The following is a 23,146-nucleotide window of genomic DNA, read 5'->3' as shown; positions in this document are numbered from 1 at the left end:
TATAAACAAATAATATACAAGAAAAGTGCGAGGTAAATTTCATATTTCTACATCCTCTTTTTCCTCCATTTAGTAAGAATTTAAAATAGAAATTGACAGTTCAGCTAACTGGCAATTAACATAGCAGTGAACCAGATTTGTTCAGGAGTCCACAACTCCATGGATACTTATCTTAGTCACTTCTGACACAGTCATCTGTGTTCTTTTTTAGCTCAGAAAAATGCCTCCATAAACCAAAAGGACTTCCTTAAGTGTGGAAATTAGGTTATACATCTCTGCGTATCTCAAAGAGCAACTTTTTGACATCTAATATATTACTGCCAATATTCTACCGTTCCACATGAATCAAGTATATTGAGCATGAGACTTTGAGTATTGACATCCTGCAAACTGACCCCTGAAGGACTCCTAAGATAGCAATGCCCTTGGTCATGAAGGTAATATACCTAGACTGTAAAATCATTCTTTTTATTAAATGGAGTGATCCTTGAGATCTTATAAGACAGGTAGACTTTCTGAGAAAAGTCCAAAGACAAAACATACTTAAGAAATATTTTTATGAAAGTTATACTACAATGCTATTCTGTACTCATCCTTGTCCCTAGTCAATGAATTAAATATCAAGTCCTATCTACTAAGACCCAAAATATTTCTGAACTGCCTTTTTTTCCATTTTCAGCCCCTGTACTAGTGCATAACTACCAAACTAATATCTCTTTATGTAGACTACTAATACTTTCAAACCATCCTACTCATAGGTGACAATACTCTTAAAATTATATTAATGTTGATTATATTAACTTCCTACTTTAAGGCAAACAAAGGAGCAAGCTTTTGCTGGATACTACATGTAGGTTGTCTGACCCCCTTAGAAATACAACCAAGTGTTATAATCTGGTAACTATAGTTTAATACAAAGGAATGTTGAGGACATGCCAATAAAAATGAAAATTAGCCAGGCACAGGAAAACCATATCTTACCATGAACTAGTCACTAATCCCTACAATTCTTGAAAGGGAACTATATGAAAAAGGGACAGTGCAATCAAACTAAAACAAAGCAATAATTTATCTTTAACTAATGATTTGGATCCAAAGAAGAGTTCCAATGAGCTGTGCTGGATAATTTGGAACATTAATTTATTTTCCTATGGTAGAATAGCCTTATCCATATTTTCACCCTTGAACCTAATTTCAAGTCTGATTTAGATTTTATTATCCAATCTTAGGAAGTCAGTCCAGAGCCTTTGTGTGTATGTTGGGGGCAGGTAGAGGGAGAGAGTAGGGAAGGGAAGGGAACTGGAAAGACCACGAATGAATGGCAGATACATGAGTAAGTCCTGAGCATGCAATCCTGAATAAAGCAGATATATCTTCTTATGTTCTCTTGGAGATTATAGTCTACATAATAAACAGATCTTAAGCATATTGTGTGTGTGTTTCTGTATCTTTCATGCAAGTAAAATAAAGAAGAATGTTATAAAATATACAGAATGACATGAGATTATATCAGAGAGACCTAACATATTGGAAAAGCAGGAAAGATTTTCCACAGGAATTGACAGTTACGTTGAAAATTAAAGCCACAATTTAGATACCGTGGCAGAAATTACTTTTCAGACTGGGGGACTGGATATAAGAAGAGCAAGAACGGAGGAAAACACATGGATTGTTTAAGGAATTGGAAAATGGCCAAAGTATTCGAAGTACAGAAGGATACCACTAGATGGCCAAGGTATTAGGAGTGGGGAAGTATACCAGTAGATAAAGCTGGATAGATAGACAGAGACTAGATTGTGCTTCCTATTGTTGGCATTGTTGGCAATTATCATCTGTTGGAGGGTTTTATAATACATAATCCCCTTTTTATTTTAATAAGATCCCATTGGCAACTATGAGCAGAGTAGTTTAAAAGGAACAAGAAAAAGAGATGAGATAGGAGTTCCCAGGCAAAAGATGATGGTGACTTGGTTTAGGAAAGAGAAACAGAGAAAGAAATAAATATGTGAATTTGAGATATAGTTTTAAGCTAGAAGTGGCAGGATATGGTGATGAATTAGATGTAAAGGATATAAGGTAGAAGTTAGAGAGTGTGAGTGCCTGGTTTCTAGAATGAGTCATTGGGCAGAAAGTGACCCTATTTGCCAAAGAGGAGAAAAAAGAAGGGATAAATTTGGCAAGAAAAAACAATGTAGCACTAGATATATTATATTTGAGATGCCTAAAAGAATTTAAACACAAATATTAAAAATGCAACTGTATTTATGAGTTATAATCTCAGAAGACAGGTTAGAATGAATGTAAGAAAGTTACTGTAGGGGCACATGGGTCGCCGTCGGTTAAGCGTCTGACATCAGCTCAGGTCATGATCTCGCAATTCATGAGTTCAAGCCCTGCATCAAGCCCTGTACTGACAGCCTGGAGCCTGCTTCGGATTCTGAGTCTCCGTGTGTCTCTGTCTCTTCCCTGGTGGCACTCTGTCTCTCTCTCAAAAATAAACAAATGTTAAAAAATTTTGTTTAAAGCAAGTTAATGTAATATTAATGAAAGTCATGGAAACTTTAAAGATTTTTCAAGAGAAAATTTAGAGATTCTATGGCTGAACCTGGGAAAGTCCAGTTATAATATTCTGGGCATGATACAGAAAAAGGAGGTGGAAAACGTAGCTGAGAAAAAGCAGTCAGGTAGGAAGAATATCAAAAGAAGGCAAAGAGAAAAAAATAATAATCAAAAGGAAGGAAGGGATTTACTTGGTCTGATGCTACAGAGAGGTTAGTGAAATGAGGACTGAGAAAGGTTTAGCCACATGTAAGTAGTTGCCAATCTCTGTAAGTTAGGAGAAAAAAAAAGTGGCATGGTGTAGGGTGGAGTATTTATCAGTTTGGTATAAAGAGTGATTGAGGGGAAAAATAAAGTCAGCTTGTATGAACAAATTCTTTGGAGAATATTGGATGCAAATGAAACATGGAGAGAAAGGGCTAGAAATGGAGGGTGTTTTGAGGTTAAGATTTGTTTCAGGATGGTAAATAGTAGAGCAAGTTCATACGTTGAATGTAAGACTTGGAAAAGGAGAGGTTGAAAATGTAGAAAGTGAGAATTATTGAAGACAAGTTACAGAGGAGATGGGATGAGTATGGAGTTTTGCTTTGTACTGCTCTAAAAGATGTGAGGGTGCTTCCTTCTGTACTACAAACGGAGAAGGTGGAGAAGAATTGAAGTAGATGTAGATGGGTTTTAGCTGGGATTGTAAGAAAATAAATGGGGTGCTTTTGATGTGTTCTCACTTTTGTGTTCAGTAAGAGGCAAGATCATCACTTGAGGGTGGAGTGGAGTGAATTCGAAAGCTGTGGACAGTGGAGAAGAAAAGAGAAATAAAAGCTTAAGGTTTGTTGATAGAGAATGGAGAAGGTCATGGGGACAAGGTCTCAATAGAGTCAAAAAGTTATTGCAATGAGATTACCTTAGCAATACAGATAGTAAACATACAGTCAGATGGAAGAATAAGATGCTCGTGTGTGTGGGGGGGGAATCTCTTTTGATACAAGTATAATTTCTGGTGATGACAAATAACATACTGATTATCATGGAAATTTGTGGTTGAAGTGTACTGGAAATTTAAGTGCATATGCAGAGAGGTCAAGAAAGCAAGGGAGAAACTGTGGGTCCATTGTCCTGCAGTTATTGGAGTTACTGACTTCCCCAGTTTCAAGCAGTCAGAAAGAAAGCTAGATGTTGAATCTTAAATAAAAATAATGATCTAAGAAAATCAGAAGGTTGGCAAGTGATTCTTTGAGGATGGGTGCTATTTGTGAGACCCTCAAAAAAGTAGGGGATGTTATAAGAGGAAAATAATAATCTAGAATGAATATTGAGGAGGGCACTGATTTTATATCTACCCCTGAGGTTCTTGTTAGGAGCCCATGTTTTCAATGACTGCTGGGAAAAGATGACCTCAGGAGATGTTACGTTTCAGAAAAGGTGAAAAGTTGGAAAGAACATTAAGAGGATGGTCTTAGAATATTGGGAAATTTATGGTCATGGAGTAGAAGTCTCAGATCAGATAGGTTTTAGTAAGAAGAGAGGAGGTTGTTATTATTGGATAGAAAGTTACGCTGTACTGCACTTTAAGTAGAGACCTGCATAAACAAGGGTAACAATGTTGAAAGATTTTGTCTTAAAGATGAGTTATAAGGGTTCCAATTACAGTCTGAGAATAAGGGCTATCGGCTAGTCAAATTGTGAAGCCAAGTGTGTCATTATCTTTCAGGCAGTTATATCTGGCAGTTGCAGTTAAGTGGAGTCATGGGTAGGAGGAATGAGAGAATGAACAGAAACCAAGTGGTTCTTTTCTTGGAGAATAGAGGAAGTGATGGATCATAAGCAAGTCAAGTTGGATCAACTTTTCTTTTGCTATTAGGGCCAATACTTCCCCCTCAGGCATTAACAATCCAGAAAAAGATGATTAGGTGTTTTTTCTCCACGGTGTCCCAATCTATGTTAAACAGTGATGAAATACTTATGTGACAAAGATAAAAAGAATAATAAAAAAATGTGCAAATATTGGTGTTTCTCTACTTTTTTTAAACTGCTCTCTTTTTACAATGTCAAGTTTATTACTTGCTGAATTGAATTCTGACTCTCAGAGTATGGAAAATGCAAAACAGAAGAAAAGCCTAAAACACTAAGATTTATTACTTTTTTATTATTAGGTAAAAATAATAAAAAAGATGAGTTCAAGGCAGTATTGGGGTGAAGTACAGTTTGAGGTAGGCTGTATTTGAGTTTGTAAGTGAGTTTAGCCAGCTGAAATTAGGGAAGGACATTTGGAAATAATCAAGTCAAATTATGACTTGAATAATATATTCAGTTAAAAAAAATGAAAGATAACTTTTTTTAAAGGTGCTCTTTGCTAGTATCTTTCTTTGTCTTTTCATTGGAGAGTGCAAGATTTATGCAAGATTGATAAAATTTTTTAATGTGATCCAGTGTCAAGATGGGAGTTATTTGAGGATTACATGTGACAATTATAAAATGATTGCTTTCTTAATTCGTAATTAACATAAAATGTTATATTAGTTTCAGGTGTGCAACATAGTGATTCAACAATTCTATACATTATGAAATATTCACCACAATAGGTATAGTCTCTATTACCATACACAGCATATTATTGATCATATTTCCTGTGTTACACTTTTTATCTTAGTGACTTATTTATTTTCTGGGTGGAAGTTTATACCTCTTAATCCCTTTGATTTATTTCACTCATCCCCATTCTCCTCCCCTCCTACAACCATCAATTTGTTCTCTGTATTGGAGAGTTTGTTTTTGTTTTAGATTCCATTTATAAGTGAAATCGCATGGTATTTGTCTTTCTCTGACTTACTACACCTATCATAATACCCTCTAGGTCCATCCTTGTTGTTAGAAGTGGGAAACTCTCATCATTTTTAAGGCTGAGTAATGTTCCAGCATGTGTGTGTATGTGTCTATGTATACCACATCTTTATTGATTCATCTATTGATGGACACTGGGGTTGTTTTCGTGTCTTTACTATTGTAAATAGTGTGGCAATAAATGTAGGGGTGCACATATCTTCTCAAATACCCAATAGTGGAATTACTGGATCATATGGCGTTTTTATTTTTAAGTTTCTCAGGAATTTCCATACTGTTTTCTACCATGGTTACACCAGTTGACATTCCCACCAACAGTACACAAGTGTTCCCTTTTTTCCACATTCTCTCCAACACTTGTTATTTCTTGTCTTTTTAATTTTAGCCATTCAAATTGGTGTGAAGTGGTATCTCATTGTAGTTATAATTTGCATTTCCTTGACGATTGATGATGTTAAGCGTCTTTTCATGTGTCTGTTGGCTATCTATATGTCTTCTTTGGAAAAAGATCTATTGAGGTTCTCTGTCCATTTTTTTTTATCAGACTATTTCTTTTTGGTGTTGAGTGTATAAGTTCTTTAGATATTTTGGATATTAACCCCTTAACACATATATCACTTGCCAATATCTTCTCCCATTGATTATTTTATTTAGAGTTAACATTTCAATGTAAAATGCCTTCTAAAGTGGTATGATTTTTATTTGTTCAGTTACTTCAGAACAAGAATTATCTGAATCTTAAAACAGAATATTAAACAATGTAGTTTCTCATGGCACTTTAGCTTCCATGTAAAGAAACCCACTGAAGCTAGCTCAAATGTATAGAGATTTCCTGAGATGATATGGAAAATCTTAGGTGTTTACACAACTAACAGCAAGAGGTAAATATAGGCTTTATGGGGTCTGGCAAATTCCTCACTCAAGAATTACATGGGTCCTTTCATCCCAGTTCTGTGTCTCATCTCTTGCCCACTTCTGTGTACATGTTCCAGTATTCCTCCTCTCGTACTGCCCGCATCCCTGTCACCACCTGTTCCTCTTACCCATGTTAGCACAGCTTCCAACTAAATTTTGATTTAGAATATGGAGAGAAAGGATTTTGGTGATTCAGCTCAGCCTATGGTTTGTTTTCATTTATATCACATTTTCCTCATTGGTCTAATTATCTGTAAACAGGAAAGAGAAGGATGCTATTGTCACATAAGGCTATCTCTCTCAGGAACACTAACTGGGTGGAACAGGTTTAGGTGAATAAGGGTGTTGAATGGGCCAGCCACATTGACTGACATGTCTAATACATGTACACTTCTGGAAGAATCATTAGTGGGAATGTTTCCAGAATACAGACTAGCCAGCTCAGAGCAGGAGTCTATATGTCAAGTTTAATTTCTGTGTGTTTATGTATGAACTAAAACCAAGTTTGAGAGAGATTTTTCAAACAATGAAAGCAAAAACCTCAACAAGTAAAAATCAATAAATAACTGTCTTGAACAGTCTTGGCTAGGCAGAGAAAATAGTTTGTTTATCATCCACATCCCTTAAGTAGCAGAAGCTAATAGAATTTGAATTTAAACCTCTTACTGCAAAGACTCATTACTCTTTCAGATTTACGATTGCATTTTAGAATTGCAATGCTAAATATTTAATATTCCTACTTTGGTTCTGAATGTACTTTAATTACTCTATATAATGTGGAAAATTGCTTTCTTGTTCAATATTTGTATACACAATAGAAGGAAAAAGCTGTATTACTATTGATGCTATTTGAATAACAATTGTTTTAAAAACAAGGCTGAAAAATGAAGTTCCTAATGTAATCCTTGCCAAAGAAAATACGTATTATTTTTCTAAAATGTAAAGAAATACAGTTACCTTCTTTAACACATGATTAACAAATGTGGATGGTTTGCTAGGCCCTAATCATAACTATGATTTCTTTTTTTTTTTTTTTTTGATCTGGTAATATATGGCCCACTAGTTTTATGTCTTACTCCCCTCACCCTTACTCCCTAACCCAAATCTCGCCAGGTAAACTTATTTTTAAGCAGTTGAAATGAATAGTAGGTAATTTCATTGTGAGAGCTCTGAAAATTTCTAAATTCTATCATCATGCTATAACCAAATGTTAGGGGTAAGAATGTGACATAAAACCAAGGCTGACCATGCAGTTGAAAGATGTGGATAGGACTCTAATGTGTTAAAATTCCCTTTGTCCGTTTGGACAAAGTATAAAACTACAGAAGCATCATTTAGCATGGATATCACTGGCAAAAGTAAGACTTATTTTTATCAGCTAAAGAAAATAAAATACATGTTTTAAGATGCCAGGACTTGTAACAATTGCTTTGCTTTAAAGTGTAGGGATGATTGGAGCCATAACTCTATAAGCACAGTACTCTATCACTGTCTGTGAGGGCTCCCTTTGCGACTTTTGATTTATGTCAGGCAAGTTTACCAACAATGCTCAAAGTTTCTTACTATCTCCAATGGTATAAAACTTATATATCTATAGTAAAGCAGGACTACTCATATAATCAACAAAGATGTTAGGTAAACTCAGTTTCCCATATCTGATGAGATAAGGAAGCCAAAATGAAAAAGACTTTATTTACTACAGATGCTGAATCATAGGAATAATGACCTGGATGAATAATTGAAAATAGGAAATACATATATCCTTTATGAACTAATCGTGAAACATGGCATAGAAATACAGACAGTAGTAGGAGTATTGTTTTATTTTAATTTAAATATTTTTTAGTGGGGATCAAATAGACTTATTCAAAAAATAAGTGAAGAACAAGAGAATAGCAATCTCAATTGCTATTGAGAATGTTGGACAATAAAAAGCAATTGATGTCACATAAATGAACAGAGAGAGAAGAAATGTCAATATTGTAATCCTGAGGGAATTGAGCATAGGACAGATTTTAGAATGATCCCTAATATCCACCATGAGTTCAACAGACATAGTACTATACTGGGGGCTTTGCTGTAGTTCAAGCAGCATAAGATACTTGGTTCCTGGTAGGAGAAGATATAGAAAGGGGAACTGAGAGCCCTGGAAGTTAAAGAGACTTACGTGTTCAGAAAATACTGAATAAAATGGAATTAAGAGATTCCAAACTACCATCTGTGTTCCTTTCTATGTAGTTTCTGGGGTAGAGTATAGATTTACCCATAGTCTCTAAACCCAGAGGTAGTAAGAAGAAAGTATAAAAGTATTGCATTTCAATTCAAATGGCATGACATGATGTAGTTACAAGAAAAATCATGCAAACTTAGCATAAAGATTTCTTTAAAACAACTGGTTTACCCTTCAAAAATGGTAACATTGTGAACAACAAAGGAAGGTTGAAAAACTGTTCAGAATTAAGAGTCTAGAGATAAAAGATGGTTCAGTGCAACAAATGATGGTGGGTTGGATCCTCATCAGAAGAAAAGGAAAGTTTACTATATAGAATGTTGTTAGTCAACAGGCAAAATTTGAATAAGAACTGTATATTTTATCAGTGCTAAAAGTATTTATTTTGATGGGTGTACTATGGTTATGCATGAGAATGTCCTTGTGCTTAGGAGGTACAGGCTAAAGTATTTAGGTGTAATGGGTCACAATGTTTGCAATGTACTGTCAGAAGGTACTAGACAATATTAGAAATGGCCAGAGGGACGAAAGGTGAACTGATGAATCTAAGTGAAGGATATAGGTCTTCATGCTACTATTCCTATATTTTTTCTTTAAGTTTCAAATTATTTTACAATAATTAGTTAAAAAATAAAGGCATGGCAAACATTCATGTTAAGGCTCTGATAGTGAATAATCATGTGGACTTTGAACTTGTTTCCTCTGTAATATAATCTGCTCCTTCTATCTCACAGGTAATCAGCGAGTTCATGGGGTTCAAAAAGCATTATTTACTTTTTCTAAGATTTGGACAGATATTTTCATTGGAAAGAAAAGAGTGATTTTTCAACCTAGCTACACTGATATAACAAATGAAATTTAGATAGATTTTAGATACAAACTTTAGCTTTTGTTTATCAATTATAATACAACTATGCCTCAATTAAAGAATGTCCTGAGAATGAAGCTTTTCTCTGTAACAGTAGTAGATTTAAATTTTTTTTAACATTTTTTATTTATTCATGAGAGAGAGGGAGACAGAGTGTGAGCTGGGGAGAGGTGGAGGGAGAGTGAGACACAGAATCTGAAGCAGGCTCCAGGCTCTGAGCTGTCAGCACAGAGCCCAGTGCAGGGCTGGAACCCAGGAACTGTGAGATCCTTACCTGAAACGAAGTTGGCCGCTTTACCGACTGAGCCACCCAGGTGCCCCAACAGTAGATTTTAAACTAAAGTTAGACATTACTAAAACAAGCAAACAAACAAAAAAAATATATAATCCTGTGACTATGGGTATTTCCTGCTTGCAGTTTTGTGATGTTAGTGCTATTATCCTTCACTTACAAGTAAACAGAGCTCATCACAGTCAGTATTCTGAAGTCTGAGAAGGTTTGATTTAGTGTAAGCATCTTTCATGTCTCCATTGGGTACTATTTTTATTTTGTTTTTGTTTTTGTTTTTCTCTGTGTTGGGGATATAAGGCAAATTCTTTACTGTTTCTTTTGCACATACCATATGTCCTCCTGGTCTTTTGATTTTACTCCTCATTAAAACAATAGAATTTTGATAATCATATTTTTTATATTTTCCCCCCATATTTTGGTTGAAACTTAGTTACCTCAACCACTTTTATTATGACCTGGAATAAATATGAGACTCAGTTGCATCATTCCTGCCACAGTTGGTCAGTATCACTGAAAATCTTCTTGGAAAAATAAATTACATTTTACTGACCCATCATCAGCTGATTCACTCTTTCTCCATAACTAAACCTCTCAAGGAGAAGAATCAAAAAATTACTAATATGTTAACAAATACCAAATTCAATGACATTTTCTTAACCCTTATTATTATTATTATTTTCATTTTTGTGATTGGCCCAGCCAGCCACTGCAATCCTTTATCCTAGAACTTTTCTCCTTTAGACTTCTATGAAAGTCTGTGTGATCTTTTTGACCATAGCCTCTGATATTTATTTTTTTATTTTTATTTTTATTTGTTTTCTCTGATAGCATACCTCCACAGTTCTGGTCTTGGCATACTTCTCTCCTTTCCCTTTGGGATCACATGTAATTTAAGCCAACACGAGGTAACTTCCAAGAAGTCTCTAACTCTGGACTCATTTTTTATCTTCAACACTGTGTAGTTGGTACAATCATCTGCTTTATATTACTATCTATGCATGGTCTATACATGTCATATCATCCATAGTGTGCCAGAGCCTCCAACTCTCTGTGCCTGAAGCTAATATACCCATACACAAGCATCTCTTCTCCATAAAATGGACCCATCATAAAAGGAAAGTAGAAAAGGAGAGTCATTTTTGTATGAGATGAAATAGAGAGCTTGATATAACAGGAATAGTGGGCAGTGTTCTACAGTAAGAAATAGGAAAGCTAGGTACTCCTTATGGTAGCTTAACTTGGTGTAGCTGTGAACAAATTGACTTAAAGAGAAGAAAGAGACGATGAAAGGTAGAAGCAGGAAAAGAGAGAGAGCGGTTAAGAGCATAGGAGTAGAAGTTTGAGCATTACGTATGATAATAAAACACAGGACCTTATGCCCTTTTATTTATTCTTTACTAGAGTAGAAAAGTTCTTCATCTGAATAGAATGTCTCTTGAAAAATAATTTTTAACTTAGTGTGATAAATCAATTTTAAGAACATTTGGGGAAATATATACTAATAATAAAATCTGGCTTACACTATTACAGAAGAGTGTGCATTAATGTTTAAAAATTAGTCAAAACCTCCTCAGGAGAAAGAGCCAAATTAAAGTTTAAATAATAGTTTTTAGCTTGAAATATACCTCATACTGTTAGATGAAGCAAGGATGTTGAGAAAAGTAACTAAACACTAATTCACCAAGTTGGTAAAATCAAATATTCTATACTCTAGGTAATCTTAATATTGCTCAGTCACTGTAAATCAGATTATTCTTGAGATTGTATTTAAGTCAAGGCAAAATTGTCTTCTATTTACAAATGTAATTTAGTCTCCTGAGTAGGTAATCTTGTTAAAATATTGTCAGGTTAACTGAAATTGATTTGTGTTTACTAAACATAGTGAATACTAATCAAATATTAGACACTGAAGTGTTGGAGGTATTTCAACCTTTGATAGACACTGTTAGTGCTTCATGGAAGGATTATTATTATTATTTTTCTTTTTTTTTGTTTTTGTTTTTTTTTTTTGTTTTATCTTGGAGGTCAACACTGCTCTTTAGACTCTTCTTTAAAATAAAGAGAAAATGAGGAGAAATAGCCTGCATTTGCTTTATGAAATTTTGCGATTTGGGAATATTTGGGAGAATTTGGGATTGGATTTTTGGAGGGGTGGTTATTTGTGTTTTATTTCCAGTGCTACAAACACCACATTTGCTTTTCCATCTGCTTAATTCCATTCCAGGTTTGCTATTCTCTACCACTCATAGCATCATTGAGCTCCACATAATAGCTTTTATAGGAAACAGACATTACTAGGCAATTTGAAAAGCAGGTTGAAGATAAAGCCTGATAGCTCACGTGCCCTGGCCTGGTGACTTGGCTCACTTCTGAAGCTTCTAGCAAATGGGCTGCATGCATTCCTGTGGTGTCTGTGTATCGGCTCTATGAGGCTTAAAGAAACATTTCCCCTAATACAAAAATAAACCCACCATAATCATTCGTTTTGGGGAAATTTTACAGTTGTTAGTTAACCTGCTCCCTTATGCCCTGCAATATTCATTAGCAGATTTCTCTGTTTATGAGTAATATTATATGGAAATGGTTATGGGAAGCTAACAGATGTAACTACTGAAATAAATTAGAAGGAAAAGTTCTGTTTTTTACAGATGGTTCTATTGAATATGCTTCACCCCCCCCCCCACTTTAACATTTAGTTTTCTTTCAACAGAAAACTTTTCTTTACTGACTACGGGAATGTGGCCAAAGTGGAGCGATGTGACATGGATGGGCTGAACAGAACAAGGATAATTGATTCAAAGACAGAACAGCCAGCTGCATTGGCACTAGACTTAGTCAACAAATTGGTTTACTGGGTAGATCTTTACTTGGACTATGTGGAAGTCGTGGACTATCAAGGAAAAAACAGACATACTATCATTCAAGGCAGACAAGTAAGTGCAATTCTGTTAGAAAATGCAACTAAGGTAATGAAGTGAATGGTATCATACTAGGAAGAAGACCCAAAATTTGAATTTCAATGTTGGAAATTTCTTACAAAGTCAAGGTGCAAAGGGCCGTAAAAATTATGATGTATTTCCTATATGGGAAAATGTTCTTTTCACAGTACGTTCCATAATGTCAGAGATGCCTCCGCTCCCCTCCTTTGCTCTATTAAAAGCAAATCACACCAAAACAAAAAACAACAAAAATAGAACAAAAACAGCAAACAAAAATAAAAGTACCATACTAGTAAGAAAGGTGTTGGAATAGGACAGATGTTTTGATGTATTAAAATTAAAACTTGCTAAAAACTAATTTAAGTAGTTTATTCATAAAGAGGTAGACTATCCTCTATCTCATGTGGCCCTGGAGATACTTTGCTTACAAAAGCAAATGCCTGCTCACAAAAGTATTTTTATTAATTTAATAGGCTGGACTAAATTTTGCCTTCTGATATATTCACGTACTTCCTAGAATGAGAATTCCATGAATGTCATTGAGGTCAACCAGTTTCCCAACTGTATAAGTTTTCCCTTGTTGAATTAAAAGTTTTGCAGATAACACTCAGTAAACACCTAAAGGACATCTTTCAGTAGAAATAAGCCTTATTCACTAGTGTACTTTCTCAAATTCAATTTTACCTCAGTGATTGAACTAATTTCATGTAAGATTCTTATTGTGGGAAGCTGAAATACATGAATCCCTTTTCTTTCTTTTGTAATCTGAGAAAAAAATATTCTATAATTATCCCTTAAGGGTACTTTTCCTTTCTAATCAGTTTTTTGACAATGAGATTCTTTTTCCTTCCTTGACAGACAAGCAAATGCACTAATCAGGGTAATTAAAAGTGTTCAATATTAGAGATGAGGCCAGTTGTTTCTCTCTTAATTTCACATGTCCTAAAAACCTTGATTTTTTTTGAAAGCCCTAGTAATGACTTTCAGAGGATCTAATTACTAAAATGATTATGATGGGCCTTCTTTTCACCTATATGTCATGACAATATTAAACCTTGAAACAAGGGTAAGAAATTCAAATGATTCTCCTCATGACTACTTTTATAAAGTTTTTTTAATACCTGACACTTTTAATTGTTCATTTTTTCCATTTCTATTTCCTATGTTTTTTTTTCTATTACCTAAACATATGCTTTCTCTGCCGTTAAGTAATCCAACATAGAGAATTTTTCAAAATATTCAGGCTATAGGCAAAATGGTCTGTCCACCACTCTCAGCTCCTCCCACATCTGTCAGAGGTAGCAGAGCAAGAAACACTGTACTTACTTTATGGGAAACAGGCTCTTCTGAAGGAAGACATGGGGTCAGGGAGTAGTACGATTAGATCTTTACCATGTGAACATGTTCTCTACTCTGCCCAACGGCCCCCTCTATGATTATGCTTTCTTTCCTGAATGTTGAAGAGCAATGTAAGCATGCCATAAATCACACACTCCTAGATGAAATGCTCTAAACTTCAGGCAAAACATGCATGATATTAATGGTGTTGGGATAATACAGTACACTTGGAATTTTTATAGGAAAAAGTATTGCTCAAGTCAAAATTGGGCCATAGATTTATCTAGTGAGTATGATGTCAGCTTACGTGAAAATGATATAGTAAATAAACACATGTCATCCCCACCCCTTTTCTCTGGTGCGTGCACACTTGCACACACACATTAGGGAATAACCCTTAATTAGAAAAAACATTATTATTTGGGCTTTAACATGGAATGATTCTCCTTGTTGATTCCTGTCTTTGATTTCTAGCCTGGACATGAAGAAATGAGATATGATCACCACCACCCCAAAAACAAACAAACAAAAAAAAAACATGCAAGAGCCAGTCTTCTTTTAATTACAGTTCATATGAGAGGACAAGAGATAGTAATGAGTCACATAGGTTGGAGAGATAATAAATCAAATGCTTTTGCTTAAAGTACAAAATTTATAAAATTTCCTGCTTAAAATAAAAAACTTGGGGGCACCTGGGTGGCTCAGTGGGTTGAGCTTCTGACTTCGGCTCAGGTCATGATCTCACAGTTTGTGGGTTCAAGCCCTGAGCTGGGATGTGTGCTGACAGCTCAGAGCCTGGAGCCTGCTTCAGATTCTGTGTCGCCCTCTCTCTTTGCCCCTCCCCCATTTGTGCAATGTCTCTCTTGCTCTCAAAAATAAACATTTAAAAATTATTTAAAAAACAGTTTAAAAAAATATAATTTTGTTCCATAAAATATCTTACAAACCATACATAGTTTTTTTTTCAAATTCTCTTAACTACATTTTGTGCTAAAACTGCACTAAAAGTGCACTATAATGCCAGAGAATTGTGACAGATTTTTTTCAACGAAATCTCTAGAGCAAATCAAATGATAGCCTCACCCTACCCCGAGGCAGAACCATTGTAAATCAAATATAATACAAGGAATACTCAAATGCATTGTGCACAGCTTGTAGGCGTTTGTATGGGAAAATCAGTAAACCCATTCTCTCTCTGCTTTACTAGCAGCTTTCTGTGAATGCAACTTGTCCCTACCTGCACTCAGTCCCCAGGACCTCTGCTAAGGAGAGTTTGCTGTTAAAGTCTCATGGATAGCAAAGCAAACAGCTCCATTTCTGTTACAAATATGCTTTACGAAAACAAAAAGTGATTTCTGAGTAGAATTTTTTTTTACATTTATTTAAATATGTTGTTTCATTATTTATTGTTTTCCATGCTGGGGCAATTATTCATCTAAATGTAACATGTGATTTAAAAATTTTTGATTAAAAAATGGCACCTGGGTGGCTCAGGCTGATAAGCCTCTGACTTCAGCTGAGGTCATGATCTCCAGGTCCCATGATTTTGAGCCCTATGTCAGGCTCTGTACCAAAAGCTCAGAGCCTGGAACCTGCTTCAGATCCTGTGTCTCCCTGTCTATGCCCCTCCCTCAATTGCACTCTCTCTCTCTCTTTCTCTCTCTCAGAAATAAAATAAAAACATAAAGATGAATTTTAAAAATGGGATTTTGAACTTATAAAATAAATTTTCAAAGGTGTTTTCTCATCAGTCCATACAGCCAGAGCTACACTGTTTTAAATTCCATATTTCCCAATTGTATGAACAAACAGCCCCTAAAAACATCTGAAATTTTATATAACAGTGTCTTAAGCACATTATTGAATATGCTTGGAAGTTTGGTTCTCACTAGCCTTTGAAAAGTAGCTACTCAACATGTTTTCTTAATGAATCATGTATAAAATTCTTCATACATTCGGAACTGCTTTATCTACTATTGCATAATGTTTTCTATTCAGAGGAAAAAATTTAAATTAGTGAAGTGTTGAATTCTTGAAGAGAAAATAAATGATAAGATGTGTGTGACTCTTCTATGGGGATTTTCCACAGTAGTAAATAGCAATCAGTTTTTCTTTCAAGTTAAAAGCAGCATAATTAAAAATCATAGTTATTTTTGTTCCTCCATATAGGTCAGACATCTTTATGGAATAACTGTGTTTGAAGACTATTTGTATGCAACCAATTCTGATAACTTCAGTATCATAAGGATAAACCGATTTAATGGCACTGATATTCAATCATTAATTAAAATGGAAAATGCTCGAGGAATCAGAATTTATCAAAAAAGAACTCAACCAACAGGTAAGACTCAAGACTTCTTCATTGCCTTTATAATGGTGGGTTGAATGGGGAAATGGTCCTTGTGCTCTGTATGGAGTTAAAATGGGAGAGTCATAAATTCTGTTTGATAGCAAAAGTGTACATGTCTGCTTGATAAAATGGAAGAGCTCTCCCTGCACAAGTCTAAATGACAAATTGTTCAGTTCCTAGTGAATTGTTTCTACAACCATAGAATTGAAATGATGGCTAGATTTAGATTCAGGAAAGAGCTTTCAATCATCATGTGTGTAGACAGGGAACCCAGATACTAAGATGCTAAGGATGTTTTTTGGTATCATTCTGAAAGACAAATTTCAAATCAGGTGACTTCCTTACAGTATCTGTTCAGTTTTTATTGTAGTCATTTGGGTCTCTTAACTTTTCCTAATTATTCTTTAATACAAGTTAATTAAAAATAACTTTTAATGAGGAGGCTATAATGTTTCCAAGTATTTATTAGAAACACAAACTAGTTATTTTTGCATAGTACTTTAATGATGCTTGTTCATCAGTACAATTTACATTCAGTCATATATAGAATAATGTAACATGCCAGAATCACCACTCCAAATTTTCATCATCTTTTTGTGCTTTAAAATGAAACTAATTTAGAATTATGTAAACACTAACATAGATTTAGTTGAAGCAATGTATTGTCACAAATCTGTTTACAGTCAATTTAAATTTGGGATTCTGTAAATAAACCTTATTAGAGTTTGATGTTAGTATACATTTATTTGCCAATTATTCACTGAGCATTTACTATGTGCCAGGAACTGTTGTATGTACACTGGGATTGTAGCAGTAAATAAAACAGACAAAAATTCTTGTATTTATGATATTTGTATCCTAGTAGAGAAGACATAATTTTAAAGCGATCAAGTATATTAGAAGATAATAAGTGCTATAAAGAAAAAATAAAGCAGATAGGGCATCTCAGGGATGGGGGTACTTTGCAATTTTATATTGAATGGTTTGAGGAAGTTCCAGTGAACAAATGAAATTAAATGAAGACTTGAAGTAATTGAAGGAGTGAGGCACAAACATGGCAGGTAGAGAGATGAGCAGGCACAAAGACCTTAAGGAAGAGCATGTTTAGAGTTTTCAAGAAACAGCAAGGAGATGTATGTGTCGAGAGCAGAGCAAAAAAGGGTAAGAGAAGTAATAGGGGAGGTTGGAGAAATAAAGGAGGACCATAGCAAGTAGGGTCCTCTAGACAATTGCAAAATCTTTTCTTTACAGAGATGAGGATTCCCTAGGAAGCATTAGACAGAGTCTCATGATATGACTTACTTTTTAAAGCAATCACTGTGGCTACTATTTTGACAAAAGGCTATTGGAGACAAAGGTAGAAGGTAGGGGTATTTTCATTTTGAAAATAGGAATACAGGGGCGCCTGGGTGGTGCAGTCGGTTAAGCGTCCGACTTCAGCCAGGTCACGATCTCGCGGTCCGGGAGTTCGAGCCCCGCGTCAGGCTCTGGGCTGATGGCTCAGAGCCTGGAGCCTGTTTCGGATTCTGTGTCTCCCTCTCTCTCTGCCCCTCCCCCATTCATGCTCTGTTTCTCTCTGTCCCAAAAATAAATAAAAAACGTTGGAAAAAAAAAAAGACAATAGGAATACAAAATGAACATGGCAGAATTTTTAAAGCATAACCATTTTAGTATTAAAAGAAAATTGCCATGTTATTTGTCACAATCTCAAGTAAGTGATGATCAAAAAGAAATATAACCACAATAGTATATAAAATCTTAGTGACATTATTCCTACCACAGCCTTTTTTTCTTTGACTCATCTTTTTCTCATTCTCTTCATATGTCATGGGGTACTTTTTTTTTTTCTTTTTGTAACTTCTACACTCATGAAATGTTCTGTTCCTCAATCTCTACATGCAAAGTAGCCTCTACATTTTGGAAATTACTCTCTCTCTCTCTCTCTCTCTCTCTCTCTCTCTCTCTCTCTCTCTCACACACACACACACACACACACACACACACACACACATTCATTTTGTGGTAGGGTTCTCAAAATGGCAGTTGACTCAAAATTGAAAAAAACAGTGTTGTCTCAGCACTTCTCAGTAAAGATAGTTCCTGAATCATGTTTCTTCCACGTTAAGTGCCACCTAATGGATTTCAAAAGAAATCCTTTCTCTGCTTAATTACCTAACCTGGCATATCTTTATAGTATCTTTTTATATTTGTAAGAAATATGTATTTTAAAAAGAATAACAAGCCTGAATCAGAAATACCAAGTTACTTTTTGTGCCTACATGTAAACAGTTTAATATAAAAGCAGAATTTTTTTCGATATAACCTTAGGAGGGCTTTGAAAAATTCCTACCTCTTCTTTGATGAGGTTTAAACTCTTTTTTCCAATTGATTATGGTAATAAATCATAGGGTATAAAGATTTGGGGGAGGATTCCCTCTTCATGCACTATAAAAGTTTCGACATACTGATGCACATAATTATCTTGTCTTTGGAAATTTTCAAGTGTGCTGTTTTTTATTTGTTGTAGTCAGAAGCCATGCATGTGAAGTGGATCCATATGGAATGCCAGGGGGATGCTCACACATCTGTCTGCTCAGCAGCAGTTACAAAACACGGACCTGTCGCTGCAGGACGGGCTTCAACTTGGGAAGTGATGGCAGGTCGTGCAAAAGTATGTTGTTAAAATCAAACACTTTGCCAGCAGCTACTGCTTCAAAATAGTTTTTTTTTAGTATTAATTAGCTATGTCAACATCAGCAATAACATAAGACTTAACAGGTGGAATTTGCCTACACAATGTACCAGCCATTTTTCCTTAGTATTTAGGAGTTTTGTTTTTGTTTGTTTTGTTTTGTTTTTGTGAGAATGTAAATGAGAAACTGAATCAGGCTATAGAGTCACCAAATTTATGAGTCCCTGGGAAATATATTTCAGGGAAGATTTTTAGGAAGATCTTTCTTTAATTCCCTAAAGAAGGTTTTTGGTCTAATGAGCCTGAATTATTGGTTGACCATATTTTCTCTTATCTGAACCAAGAAGCTGCTCCTAGTAATAGGTGTGTTGTTTAGTCCAATAAAAATCCACATAAAGCAATGTTTCACCTTATCCAGCATCACTGGGGAGTGAAATTCATTTCATTATTTAATTTTCCAGGTAACTGGAGCTATACTAATTAAATATCAATCTCTTTAACAATTTTATTGAAAAGCTTTCCAACAGACTTATCTTTGCTTTATTTTTGAGATATGCTGAATAACATAATTGTTCTTTATTTAAAAGGATAATTAATAATTATATGCATGAGTTTTGCAAATTTAGATTTTTGCCCCCATATCAATTAAAGTCTTTACTTGGAGTCTTCATAAGCAAATAGACTAGAATAGCCCTTGTAGGAATGGTGTCCCTGTGGAGATTACTGTCTGTTAAATGTCTCCCAAATACCATAATTTTTAAAGGTATGATGACTGCTTTTTACAGTGTCCATTGTGTCTCCATTTTGTTATAACAATGGCTTTTTATTTCTGTCAGTGTTCCTTCTCTGGTCACTGTTTTGCCATGTCTTTGACTTTCTTGTCATTGCTTACTGAGGACTATGAAATTAGATCACTAAATTTGTTATAAGTTAAGTCCAAATGGTTTGAATTAGTAGTATAAATACTTTTAAATCGACAATCCAGGAGGCTCTACTGTGATAAAATATATGTCTTAGTATTTTGTTTTCATTTCTAACTTTGTATTAATTGCTGGGTTTCATGTTCAAGATATCCTCTGGATAATTGAAAGTTAGGAGACTCAAGATATGCACAGTTGTGCATGCATGTGTGTATGTGTTGCCAGCTTTTAAACTAGTGTGGTTACCAGTTGAAAAGTGATGGCATGACATGCAAAAATGCAATCATACTAACTTATACGTGCATATTTTCATGCATACTCACATAAATACATATGTTTGGAGAAAAACATAGGATGACAATTGCATAAACTTCAATCAACCATAAAGTAGTGTATCAATCAAGGCACATTTACATTAACAAAGACCATTGTAGCTATTTTAAGCAGAAAATATAGGTGCTTATACAATCATTGAAAAGTCTGAAGCAATAGCTCCTAGACTCAGTCTTCAGAACATCCCTCAAAACCACCATCAAACTACCCTGGCTTAAAACCAGAAAACTGTCACTATCAGAAGCTTGGGCATCAGGAAGCCACAATGGCCATGGTAAGTCCAAAAGTCCACCATTTTGGTTGAGATCCAGGATCTCCACAACTTGCATCAAAGCTATTAGCGCCAGATATGTGTCACAACTGATAGTTCCTTACTGGCAAACAACACAAAACACAACAAAACTAAACTCTCTTCCTTGCCTTTTGATATACACAAAGGAAGAACACTAATGTGGAAAAATTCAATTTCTCCTTTAGATGAATAATGACAGAAGTAACAAAAGACAGCCTCATTTCCACATTCCAAACTTGAGCTAGTATATCTGATTGTGGTACTTAAAATCAGGCCCATCTCTATTTGAGTGTCTCTGAAATGAAGTTTTTAGTTTCAATTGTCTTCTAGTGTCTGGACAATGTCAAGTGTCAAGACCCTAGAAGAGATTTTTAAAGTAGGTATTGAATGACTAAAATAAGTAGCCAAGTAAACAATGGGGACAATGGCTACTCTTATTTAAAGCACACACACACAAACACATACATTAAACAAATGAAGTGTCATGTTTACCAATTACCAATTAAAACATTAATGAAAAATGTTATTAAAATTTGATATAGTGAAAACAGTATTCTTATGTATTGCTGACAGAAATTGGTAATTTATGTCACTGTTGGAAAGACATTTGATAAAACATACAAAGACATAAAACTGAAAGTATCCTGTAAGAAATTATTCCTCGTTTGACTGTAGAAATTCATTATAAAAGTATTTATAATAACAAAGACCCAGAAACAGTCTAAATACCCAGCAATAAGAAAGTAGCTGACTTATCATATTGCCTCTCTAGCAGGGAACATGTTGCTGCCATTGAGAGTAATGTTTTGAAGACCTTTTAATGACAAAATAAGATATCATTAATTTAAAAAAATGTAGTAAAATGCATATGTAAGATTCCTATTTTTTTATTTCATTGTTTTTTTTAAGATTCCTATTTTTAAAAACAAAAGTATATGTGCACATAAAATTTGTAGGAAATGTCACTTTTGAAATAAATACTCACTTTTATTTTTATTTATTTATTTATTTATTTATTTATTTATTTATTTATTTATTTAAATTTTTTTAATGTTTATTTATTTTTGAGACAGAGAGAGACACAGCATGAACGAGGGAGGGGCAGAGAGAGAGGGAGACACAGAATCGGAAGCAAACTCCAGGCTCTGAGCCATCAGCCCAGAGCCCGATGCGGGGCTCGAACTCGCAGACTGCGAGATCGTGACCTGAGCTGAAGTCAGACACTTAACCGACTGAGCCACCCAGGCGCCCCGAAATAAATACTCACTTTTAAATAATATGTAATATTATTATTAAAACATATTCTTGGGGCACCTGGTGGCTCAGTCGGTTAAGCATCCCACTCTTGATTTCAGTTCAGGTCATGATCTCATGGTTTGTGAGATAGAGCCCTGTGTCAGGCTCCACACTGAGAGTGGGGAGGCTGCTTAGGATTCTTTCTCTCCTCTCCTCTCTCTCTGTCCTTCTACCACTTGCACTTTTTTTCTCTCTCAAAATAAATAAACATTCAGAAAAATAAAAACGGTACTTTTGAAAATAGATACAGTGAGAGACGGAGAAGGCAATGAGGAAGATGGATGTTAATATTCTTTACCAGTAATTCCATTTCTAGAAATGTATACTTAGAGATCATCATAAAAATATAAAATTCTAGGTTAAAAAAATGCTTATCTCAGTATTATTATAATAATGAAAAGATAAAATCAACCCTAGCGAATAGTTTGACAAATTATCATATAGGATACAGATCATACTCAAAGAATGTGAAGCTTAAATAATAGATCAACATGGGACATAATTTTGATGCTAATATTGAGTAATAAAAGCAGAATATAAAATTGTCCTCATATATAATTGTGCATTAGAAAAATTAATTAATTTTGAAACAGTCATGTAAAGGAATATAATACAACAGTGGAAATAAATGAAAAATGACTACAACAACCATGGATGAATGTCACAAATATTGTAAAAATAAAGATAACTCAGAGAAGAATTCATGCATGCAATTCAAACATGAAAAATCATGTTTGGAATACATACCACATATAGACTGAAACTTGCAAAAAAAAACATGATAAACAATATAATTAGGATATTGGACATCTCTGAGATGAAAGGGGAATAGGAAAAAAGGGGGAGGGAATAGGTTTAGGGCACATGAATCCCTTCCAGTGTTCTGGAAATATTTTTAATATGTGTGTGGGGTACATGCAATTTGTTTTATTTTTCTTTGTAATAAAATGTAATAAATATTTGTTTACATACATTTAATATTCAATAACACCAATTTTGAAAGAAAACAAGGGAAATAATATATACACTGATAATATAGTTTGTATTGAGAGTGTTGAGTATATGAGTAATACTCATTTTTCTTTTTTCTCCAGATTTTCAATAGGTTATTTTACTTTGCTAACAAGCTGACTTATGGTACTGTCATCCAATGAAACTGAATCATTTGTAACCTCAGTTTTATTTATAAAACTCAATATGTTTTCCCTTTTATATAAAAATATTTTCTTCAAATTATGTAGACTAAGTCAATTGCTCTAGCAATTGAAGAGCCTGGAATATATT

At 34.6% G+C, this 23,146-nt stretch overlaps 1 protein-coding gene across 1 annotated transcript in view; it reads left to right on the top strand.

The window, feature by feature from the left end:
• The window catches only part of LRP1B (LDL receptor related protein 1B), a 1,940,511-nt gene that overhangs the window by 1,122,783 nt on the left and 794,582 nt on the right, over positions 1–23,146 (top strand). Inside the window, exons 10-12 of the mRNA XM_023259298.2 lie at positions 12,413–12,635; positions 16,149–16,320; positions 18,857–19,000. Coding sequence (XP_023115066.2) covers positions 12,413–12,635; positions 16,149–16,320; positions 18,857–19,000 — 539 coding nt within the window. The remainder of the gene's footprint in view (positions 1–12,412; positions 12,636–16,148; positions 16,321–18,856; positions 19,001–23,146) is intronic.

Source organism: Felis catus, chromosome C1 (assembly GCF_018350175.1).
Source record: "Felis catus isolate Fca126 chromosome C1, F.catus_Fca126_mat1.0, whole genome shotgun sequence".
Classification (NCBI taxonomy): Eukaryota; Metazoa; Chordata; class Mammalia; order Carnivora; family Felidae; genus Felis; species Felis catus.
This window is presented reverse-complemented; position numbering and strand designations above follow the sequence as displayed.